This window comes from Haliotis rufescens, unplaced genomic scaffold, assembly GCF_023055435.1.
Source record: "Haliotis rufescens isolate VD_foot unplaced genomic scaffold, xgHalRufe1.0.p SCAF_168, whole genome shotgun sequence".
In the NCBI taxonomy this organism is placed as follows: domain Eukaryota; kingdom Metazoa; phylum Mollusca; class Gastropoda; order Lepetellida; family Haliotidae; genus Haliotis; species Haliotis rufescens.
In genome coordinates, this window is record NW_025963855.1 from 189,138 (window position 1) to 201,439 (window position 12,302).

Below are 12,302 nucleotides of genomic sequence, written 5' to 3' on the forward strand. Positions count from 1 at the left end.
ATTTAGGTATTGATAGATGTTATATAAAAGAAGATATAAGAATTAGTGTAAAATTCTATCATTTTATGATAGGATCAATTTTATATAACATATAAAGTATATTATTTTTTATATAGTTAATATATATTTATAGGTCATATATATACATTATGAATACTAACATTGATATAGATACAAATATAAAAACAGAAGATTCAGATAGTATTAAAACTATTGTTAGTTCTGTTATATGTATGTCTAGAGATACTTCAATATCAGATTCTTTAAATAATTATTTAGATACTTTTTATTATAGTAGATCCAATAGTTTAAATAATAGTGAATATTTTAATAGTAGTATGATAAGTGAATTTACTTGTGATTTATTTGAAGAAGATGATTCAATAGATTATAAAGATGTATCTAATCCAGATAAACTTATGAGTTTAGCAAGAACAGATTGCTGTCATATTCGTGCAATAGAATTTAGTTCTGGATGTATTTTCTTATGTAATAATGATGATCTAAAAATTACTATGTATGCAGGTAATAAAAGACTAGCTAAAGTTGTTAATGTAATTCGTCATCTTGACATTGATAAATATAAAGATCAGCTATATAAAAATCATACAATAAGAATTGGCTCATATTATTTAATATGTAAGCTATCTAGTAAATCACGTAAATATGCTAGAAAATTTACTAAATTAGTTATTGAGTTATATGCAAATAATAAACCAATTCTTGTTCAAGAAAATGGATATAAAACTATATTAGTATCTGCACATATAACTAGTTATTCTGTTCCTGGCACAGTATGTAATTATATAATATCTGCTGAAAATAATCAAATAGATGTAAGTCCAGTATTATATAAATATACTGAAACACCTACTCAGAATAAACTATTCTGTTGGTAGCCTTTAATTCATAATCTTATTATTTTTTTTAATATTAGATATAGATCTTAAGATGTCAGAAGGACAGCTATTAAAAGTAAATTATATTGAATTTGGACTAGATACTGATAGAATATTCTTTGGATTTTATTTCATGAAAAAATGTATAGGTAAATGTATAGCAATAGTTCAGTCAATTGATGTATATAGTATTCTACCAAGAATCTATAATGTTGACTATACTATTTTGGCCATATATAAATATTACTTCTTCCTGGTTGAAGCAGATACTGATTTATTGACTATTGCCAAAAATTTAAATGCGGCAATAAAATTCAGAACAACATCTAATACAATGTGTATTATTCCTAAGATATTTTGGGGTATAATAATTTATCCATATATGGCATATATAAACTATAACCTTACATGCGGTGTATCACGTGTAGTGGAACGTGTACTAGATCATTTTTACTACGTTGATGTACCTGATTGGTTTATTGATAGAGTTTGGCCAGAACTTAATGAGTATTTTCCAATTATGTCACAACTAGATGAATGTGAAGTACCACCAACATATAATGGTATCATACGAACCATAGCCACAAAATCACAGATAGAAATCGCAATGTCCAGACATAGAATTGTACCACGACCTAAAAGTATGGCTAGAATATTTCATACAATACATACAAATGTTGGATCTATTTTAGTAGATTCTACTGATCCTAAAACAAAAGAATATGCTAATACAAAAGTTAAGCCTGCTACATATCCTTTAACAAATATTGATACTCAAGATATACAAGGGACATGTCGACCACCAGCATTTGGATATATTCCTAATAATACAGAATATGTGAATATGCATGGCAACTATTTAATAGCTCATTCACCAACAACAAATGATGCTATTAGTAGCATTAAAAATCGTATTAAATATCCACCTGTTATAAAAAGAGTGAGTTGGCTAGAAATATCTGATGAGCATAGACTTGTAGAATATATTATCTTGCCAGTATCTTCTTTTGCTAATACTACTAGCACTATTAGTAGTAACAAAAGATCAGTTGCTTCTAATGTTGTACCATCTTACAATGATAACATGGAAATAATTGTTATCAAATCAAAGAAAAGAAAATCTGGTTTAACAAACTTAGATTTACCAATTCCAGAGTCACCAATTACTACAACTGTGCCAAAAATAGATTATCAAAATAAATCAGCAGCAAATAGTTTATTAATGGCTACTAATCAAACATTAATAACAAAGCATATAACAACTACACAACCTAAATCAGTTGCACAAGATAAATCAGCAGTACAAGATAAAAAAATTATACAAGTTAATTTATCAAACAAACAATCATCTGAAAGTAAAATGGGCACTGCACACTTTTTGTACAAAACAAATGATATCATACCTACTCCTAGTATGCCATTACAGATATCAGTTACTGTAGACAGTACTGTATCATCCAATGTAAAAATGGTGATTTTACCAACATTATCAACTACTTCTTCTCATGAATCAGTTACAGAATATGAAACTTATCAGCAAACAATGCAACAAGTAATTCAAGGAGAAACTAATTCTAGTACAATAAAATTGGTTCCCAAAATACTATGGGAAAATAAGCAAACAATGGAATCATGTTTACCTACAAATCCAGAGAAAATAGTTACTATAACTACTACTCATATGACTATAGCATCTACATATCCTACTAACAATTGTATAATATTAACAGAAGAGATTGCACAAAATGTTGTCAAAGATCAATTATTACAACAAACAACTCAAGCAAAATTAGATACTAGCTTAAAAACGCACCCAAGCAATCAGTGGAGATCTATAAAAATGAGTCCTACAATAACAAAAACCAGCAAATCAATGTATAGACCAATGTTTATACCTATAAATACACTAAATCAATCTAGCTATACAGCTAGCGCACTCATACACACTATTGCAAAATCAGAACTAAGTAGTAATCAATCTCTTGTAACTACAAAAACTAGTGAAAATATTAGGACTAAAGCTAGTTCACATAACTCAACAGCATTAATAGATACAACATATTCTGTTGTTTCTTCAGTACCATCTGATATAACTGAATCAACTTGTACACTATCATATACACAACCAACTGATAAATACATACATGTTGTTTCATCAACATCAATTGATTCTGATTCCAAATACTTTCCAGTAACAATATTACCTATACCTACTACAAATGAAACAAAGAAAATAACAGAGAATACTGACAATACTAATGAATATCCACATTTTGTAGATATTTCAGACAATTCACCTGCGAATAGTATAGAAGATATAGATTTTCTACAAACAGACTGTATGGTAAAAAAAGATGTTGTACTATCAGAAACTGCAGTATGTATGCTACCTTCTGTACAAGATATTGTGCCATCATTTATGATGGATAATATATCGCTATCAACATTAAATGAATCTGATATTATGAGTATGTTTAATAAACATACTTCAGAAACTACTTCAATAGAAACACTTAATTCAACAGATGAATTTATGGGATTTGTTAATATGGTAAATGAAAATGATTATACTACACTAGAAGATACTGATGTTCTTGAAGATATTATATGAATGCATGTAGATTTTTAATACAAATATATATTTATATATATAGCATATTAATGTATTGATTATATAGTTATAATGAGCATTGATTTGTATCAATTAATGTCGAAGAAGTTACAATCAAGAAAAACAAATGCAGGTTTGTATTTTAAAGATGCTAAAGCTTGTCACTATATAATGAGTAATCCTATTATACTAATAAATACTAGAGCAAGAATAAATCAATTATGTTTAGTGCTTAATGGAGTTCCATTTTGTAGAATAATACGTATCATTCCATTTGAACATTTATGTGAAATTCGTGAATTCAATAGTATGATGCGTCATGAAGGATTCATGATAGGTCACTATTATTGTATTGTAACATGTCAACTTATTGGACAATCATCATTATCATCTAATGTTTCTATAACACTAAAAGTATTGAATTATCAAACAAGTATGCCATTATATTGTTTAGGATTTACAACTCCAATATGCTATGCTGCTTGTGGTCCATTTTTATGTTGTAATGAAGATCCAGTACCATATCCACAAACTATACCAAACAATTTTATGAATGTAATAGGACAATCATGCCCTACAATAACTCTTCCATGTCCATTGACTTTGAGAGCAATTCAAGGTTCAAAAGAACAAATTAATTCATTAACAAATAGTGATAGAATATATTATCCACTTATTCATGACTACTTTCCAAATCCAATTGTAAATAACTATGATATAAGAACAGCAGAACCAACAAAAAAAAGATGCATAAACAAATGTTGGGAAGGTATGTATGTATCAATTCACACAGGTCTTCCTACAGATCCTAATAAGCTATGCTTACTTAATAAATATTAATCATATTTTTTTTTATATTTAATATTATAAATATATATAGTACTTGTATAAGATACAATTATGAAATACAGCAGTCAAACAAGCATGACCAAGAGTATGGAAGAAGTTAGAGCAGAATTATCTCATAATAGACCAGAACTATATGCTAGTAGACACAGACAAGGAATGATAGAGTTTCATCGCAAAATGGCTGACATAGATAAAAAGGTAGAAAAATGGAACAAAAAGATAAATGTTTTTATTAGCATATCTGTGTTCATATTGGCCATATATGCATTTGGCACCATCATCATAGCTCTCAGAATAACTAAAACCATATAAACTATTCTGACTTATGATCACTGCCTATATACTCTGCATTTTGAAGACTGAACCTTAAATTCTGAGTCTTGATTATCTTAAATAAATATAATTTAATTAATTAATTAATTAATTAATAATAAGTATTTTTTTATAATGTATACCATAAAAAATATTAATAGAATTGTATACAAAATCAGTAAACATGCTCCCCATTTCTGCCCCACGCAAAGACATGACAGAGATATACATTAACTACCATGAAATAAAAGAATGCAATGAAGTGTGTAACATTCATTCGCTATTTTTGATGACTGAATTAGTAGTATGTATGGCTAGCCTGACACTGTGCATATTAATAGTGATGATTATACCAGCAATATAATGTAGTCCTGAAACTACTTAGAATTTATTTAGGATTTAATCACAAGTAATGAATAACCATAACTTAAGATTACCACTTGGCACATCTGCATACACTTTGTCGTCAACTAAGAAATGGACCCTCAAGAATACTCTATACATTTTGGTACAAGAACTATTAGTTCTAATCTTGTTAATGTTTCTCATTGTGGTTGCATTAATACTTTCATTTATTAATTATATATATAAATTGTGTGTTGCAAATACATTAAGATAAAATTGTAGTCAAATAATAACTAACATTGTTTTTTTTTTATAATAGATAAACATACAATGGATAAGATAATAATCAATAATATTGATCCAGTACAACGTAAATATACGCTAATAAAGTATGTATATATATTATGCTATTCATTATGCATACTGGTTAGTATTTTTACATACATAATTATTTGGTATTATGCTATTAAAAAATATAGAGCTAATTTAAATTGAAAATATTATTTTTAAAATAATATTTTTTAGAATAAAGTATTAGAATTACTAATGTATTCATCCAGTTCAATCGGTGAATCTACAAAGATTGATAATATCTTTGAAGATGAGCAATCAGATGAATCAGTTGCTACCAGTGGATCCGAAACATTTCAATGCGACAACCAATTGTGTAAATTTATACACGCAGCAAGTTGTATCAACAACAACACCAATATTGGCTCCAGCGTTGACACTAGTACCAACACCAACGTTAATTACGACCCCAGCAGCGATAACATCGAATCCATTACTAGCTTATCATTCGGAAGAGTTGAAGAAGTTAGTAGGGAAAATCAAAAGATTATACATGAACCCCTCAAACCCCTTTACAACAATGGGGAGACTAAAGATAAACAGTGCGAAAAAAAGAATACAAAGGATGAAAAATGCACAGAGGATGGTGATAGTCAAACAATTAAACACGCTTTTAGAAGAGAAGAATATAAACATTATCGAGGATATAAAAAAGATAATGGATCAAACATAATGGAAGAAACAATTCAATCTATTGAAGTTAAGGATAAAACCAAAGATGAATCTGAAGATGAAAATACATATGAGGATAAAGATGAAGATATAGATGAAGTTAAAAGTAAATCAAAGGATACTGAAAATATAATTGACAAGACTAATAAACTATATAAAGAAACTCTAGAAGCTCTAGAAAAAAATAGAGAGCGAGAGTTTTATAATAATATCATTAGAAGTTTGTTGTCAGGTCTTGGATTATGGATGGGAATTGGGATAACTATGATGATGAGAACAGATTTTGAACCAATGATTAGTTTTTGCGCTGGAGGAATTGTACATCTTATTACAATAATCTTAATTTTGCTAATCTGCTATCAGAAATATTTTTAATTACTTAGTAGATATTTAGCTTTATCTTTACATAATTATTTAGTATTCATTTATAATAGATATATTGTATCACGTATTGGCAAGATAATGAGTTCTACAGGATCTACAGGTATTACTAAGATACCTAAATATATGGGTACTAAAGTGCCGCCAAAGCCACATTCAAATGCTGTTTCTAGAACCAAATATAGATACATACGTACAGCAAATGACAGTATACCTTGTGTAAAAAAAATTAACAGTACACCTGGGTTTGAAACTGAATCTAAATCAGACTTTGACAAAATGGAATTGATATCTGATACTTTGATAGTTAAAGATACTATATCAACTATTGAAGAAACTATTGAACAAGACTCACAGCATAAATCATCAACAACATCTAAACAAGTATGTGATTTTATCCAGTATATTATTACAGAATTACTTATGGTAATAACTTCAGTTATACTTACCATACTGATGCTTACATTGTATCTAAAATACTACAACTGTGATCTAAAGATCATTTTCACTACCATTGGACGCACTTTTATGACGTGCAAATTATATTGTGATTGCGTTATAGATACCAATAAATAGATTGGTATTTTTTTAAAATAACAAATATAAGTATAGTTTATACTTAATAATTAATAATGGTGTCATCCTGTGTTATAAAAAAACAAGTAACTACTAAACTAGATAAACAGCAAGACAATAATAACTATAGACTTATAATATCAGATGGTAATATTAAGTATAATGGTATTATAACTAATCTAAGTGTTAGTACTAGTATTGGTACAAATACAGATGAGATAATTTGGCCTCATGAATGGACTCATAGATCTATTGAAGCTAATATAATATTATACTATTTATGTTTTGGAATTTTGTTATGTGTTTTAGGTTCATATTTATGTGTATTATACTTATATATTTAATTACAACAAAACTCTTATTAATCAAATTAGTAACTGAATATATAATTATGTAGTTACATTAATATTATACTTTTTTTTTGTTATAATTAATATATTAATAAAATACAAAAAAACATATAGCAAGCTATAATGTTATGTAATTTACTAATGAATATTTAATATATATATAATTCTATCAACATATCTCCTTAACATGTCTGCAGTATTTGTTAGATATAAAATTGTAGTCCACATTTCATCTAATACTCCATCTGGACATCTACATTGTGCTGACATACTCAGAAATATATTTGTCAAATCTATGACTGCATCAAGAAACTTGATAATAACATCAAAGTTCAACATTGTAATAACTAGTGTTTAGTTATCTATTATTAAATTATCATTTAAATAATCTGATACATATTATATATTTGAATCAATTGATTCAGATTCACTATCTTTTGTAACACGATCATGTAAATCTTCTATATAATCAGCTAAGTTATCAACAGCTAACCATAGGTTTGTAAATGAATCTCTAGTATTATTACATTTATATTGTACTTCCAAAATGATATTAAATAAATCCATTACACGTTCAACTAAAATAGCAACATCTTCCTTATACTTGGACATTATTGCAAACTAATGTACTATAATGTGATAGCAAATTATAATATATTATGTGTATATTTTTTAATTATACAAATTCTTTAGTGAACTATACTAGTTGGTTCTGGACCATCTCATCATTTAGCTGACTTAGTTGGAGTAGCTGGTTTCATTGATTTGCACGGAATACGTGGCTTAGATGACCTAGGTGGAATAGGCGGAGGTGATTTATCAGTGCTGTTTGACCTGATTAATTTAGGAACCTTGTGTACCTTAGGTGATTTAGTCACCTTGTTTGTAGTGTTAGCAGTATCAACACTTTCCACTTTCTCAGTCTTATCTAGTTCTGTATCCTCATGCTTAGCTAGCTTGGGTGGTTTCGGATCAGTTGTTGTGACCACGGATATATCTAGCTTATCTGGTAGCTGTTTGCTTATATCATCCATATCTGTATCCTCATAAGTAGCTACATTTGGATCAGTAGATTTAGTCACTTTGACTGACTTTTCTGTATCTAGATTATCTTCCTCTGGATCTGAGGTTGATTCAGTGGGAGTTTTTGTTATCACTGACTTATTCCTGACAGATTTTCTTGGTGGGGGCACTGGTGGTGCAGCTGACTTGACCATTTCTGCCCGTGATTGTGGCGATGTTTTCATCAATGACTTTACTGAGTACATTGATTTATCTGTCATCTTTGAATCATCTGATACATTCAAATTGTCTGACATACCAGAATCTTTAAGATGTCCTAACTTTTTGAATTTCTTTAACTCCTTTGGCTCAGGCTCATTTGTCTTAGATTCTTTTGCATCAGGCTCTTTTACCTCAGGTTCTTTTGCTTTAGGTTCTTTTGCCTCAGGCTCTTTTGCTTTAGGGTCCTTTGCTTTAGGTTCCTTTGCCTTAGACTTTTTTGCCTTAGACTTTTTTGCCTTAGGTTCTTTTATATCATCAGATATTATAGGAGTTTCAACCTCTTCAGGAATGGTACATTCTGTGTTTATGTAAGCTCTATAAGGCTTGTCAATGGCCTTTCTTTTGGAAACATAAACTTCCTCATCACTTGAATCGTTGTAGGCATATGCATCATTATATTCGCATGAAGATTCATATGCAAAATAATCACCAGAAGCTTCAGGTATTTCAGACCTGGTATGTTCAAGCATCCTAGGAGAATCAAGATAGTCATTGATGTTGAGAGATTTAGGTACAATGGCTCTAGGTGTTTCAGGTCTAAGAGGCCTACCTTTATCAGCGACAGTAGTATCAGGAGTTCCAGAAGCATCAGAGGTATTGGAAGTGGTAAAGTTGTTTATTTTCTTAAGTTCTTCCATATCATCTTCTTCTTCTTCTTCTAATGGATTCTCTGGATCATAGTCTTGACTTTCATTGTTAGTTAAGATGATGCATCTTTTCAGATTAGCCATATCATCCACTAGATTGCTAAATGGATCCCATATGCTTTTGAATTCTTCAGCACCAGTTTCATACAATGACTTTAGCATTGCAACATTTTTGGACATATCCGTAATGGAATTACGAAGTTCACCAACGATATCTTTGTATTCTGCCATGGCTGCAATACAAATGCTATTATATCAATCATATAATTATTAAAACATTATTTGATTATTATAACCAAAAAAACAATATAATGTTAATTATAATTAATTATATAATGATAAGTTTATCCATAATATGGTTCAACGTAAGAATTAGCTATAATAGCATACTTAAGTGATTTGATACTTTCTTCTAAAGTTTTTGCTGTATTATACATAAGATTAAACTCTCCATTTTCATTATTACATATATATTCTAGTCTTCTTAATTCATAGTTTATAGTTAATATATTCTCATACATTTTTTTAACATCATTAAGATAATCATCCATAATCATGTTACTTATAATAATTATGTTAATTAACTACTGTTAATTACTATTTAAGTTACATTAACAATATATATTCAATTATGGATGTCCATCTTCAACGTTATCTAACGTTAGTTCTGATAAAGGAAATATTTTTTCAAGTTCTGCTTGACAATCATCTGTTATGCGATTGTTAAATTTTTCCATAATATCTAACAGTTTATCCATTAGTGGCCATATAACATCATGCCGCTTTCCACATATTCTTTCTGATTTCTCACAAGCATCATACAGATCTAGTACAATAGAGTGCAAAGTGTTCACAGTATCAATATACTTAGACATTGTTACAATCTAGCTATATATTAAATATTTATAATAAATAAAAAAATATATAGCTATGGTTTCCCATACTCTACTATATTATATAAGATATTGATTCAGAGATATATTAGACATTATTAATGCCTTAATAACTATATTAGTTATTTTATATAAACTTAAGCCATTTATGGCTTTTATAAATATTATTTCACTCTGTTACGTGATACATATATCTTTATGTCTTCATTACTAATGATGTTATCTATATACTTTTCCCATTCAGATATTTCATAATTTAAAGTATTCATTGAGTTATAAACTATGTCTTTGTGTGTATTATTAAGTATATTAATTTTATAATATTGTATAATTATTAATATTCCAAGAAGAAGCACACACAAATAACGCATACTTCAATGTTGTTACATACAATGTTACTATAAAATAATAATTACAAAAAACATACAATATAAAATCATAATTATATTAGTCTAAATACATAAGCATATTCTTATAATTAATGTGTAATAACTTTGTTCTATATTGACATGATTTTAATTGTTTTCTAATTTTTTTTAAATCTATAATCAAATATCCTAATAATCTATTTGTGTTTAATCTGTATTTATTAATTGATAAAATACGAGACTTATATAAATCTAATAATTTTTCCAAATTTAATAGTTCTTTCAAAATATTTTGTATAACATAGTTCATATCCAAACTAGTATTTTCTATGTTAGATATATCATACTTTGCAGTATATAAATCTATTTCTAGTAAGATTATTTCATTACGAATTATATTTATTCTAGGGTGAATAATATTACCCATTGTGTATTCTTTATAAGTAATATTATCTATATATGTTATCAAATATTGATACATATACTACATACTAATTATAGCATGTGTTCGCTTATCCAGTTATCAATGTCATCTTCAGTTGGCACTTTGTATACAGTAAATCTGCATGTATCATTTTGTCTAACGGAACTATTTCTCTTTTCTTCAAGTTCTACAGTAGACTCCGTTAGCTCAGCTGACTCATGATAATTTATTGGACGTTGTCGCTTCACACTAATAATGTCACTAGCCAGTCTTTTTGTCACTTCCAATATATTGCTAATAGCATTTGTAGTTATATCTGCTTTAGCCTTAAGATCACTAATATCAGCGGCATTTTTTTGTATGCCCTTTTCTATTCTATTCATAGTCCTGATAAGTTCTTCATTGGTAAAAATCTTTTCAGTAGTGCTAGTAGCAGGTATAGCTACTACAGAATCTTTGTTTTTTGATGGATCAGCATCAGCAGCAGCCGCAACAGCAGTAGTGGCAGCAGTAGATGAAACATCTTTATTAGATAGAAGCTGACTTAGTATGGGTGTAGAATTTGACATTTTGATACTTTGTCAATACCTTATGTGATTTTATCAGCAAAGGATGTGATAAATGATAATCTATATTATATCATTATATACAAACTTTTAATAATATAATGACAACTTATAGAATGATGATACTTCTTAGTTAGTGCTTTATTTTTTCTTAAAGTTAGTAGCATAAGCTTTATCAACTTTTTTGCCATTAATCACATGCATACGATTATTCAACCTTTTGATTTTGTTTTGCATGTAGCTATAGTCATACTTGGTCACATGAGATCGCCATGATAGATTGTTCAGACAAACATCTACTACATTGGTATCTCGTTGTATTTCTTTTATCTTCTGAAGAATTGTAGCGGCATATATAGCTTTATTAGGATCTTCCCTAATAAACCTTATATCAACTTTGGTTTCATTGATGCTACAATGTATTTTTTTTGTATTTTCTTCTGAGTTCACGCTGAGTTTAGGTTGAATTCCACCCATTGTGTATGAATAGTCTATAGTTATTTTATATAAATATATTCATTAAAATAATATAATAATGAAAAAAAAACAATACGTTAATTATTAAATTTATTATTTCATTTATTTAATGCATAATTAATATGCTTTTTTTTTTCAATCCTTATTTGATCATCTAAATTTCTATTTGCAAGAAATTTCATATATGTTGAATTAATAACTAAACTATTATATTCAGAAAATAATAACCACCAATTATATGGAAAGTCATTTAAAATTGCTTTCATTAGTGCACATTGTTCTTCTATTAACAAATTA

At 28.2% G+C, this 12,302-nt stretch overlaps 1 protein-coding gene across 1 annotated transcript; it reads right to left on the reverse strand.

Moving 5' to 3' along the window:
* Window positions 1-8,071: 8,071 nt before the first annotated feature.
* On the reverse strand, window positions 8,072-9,508 carry LOC125381058 (serine/arginine repetitive matrix protein 1-like). Its single transcript, XM_048397234.1, has one exon. It carries the CDS (start codon window positions 9,506-9,508, stop codon window positions 8,072-8,074), a length of 1,437 nt encoding a protein of 478 aa, XP_048253191.1.
* Window positions 9,509-12,302: the final 2,794 nt, after the last annotated feature.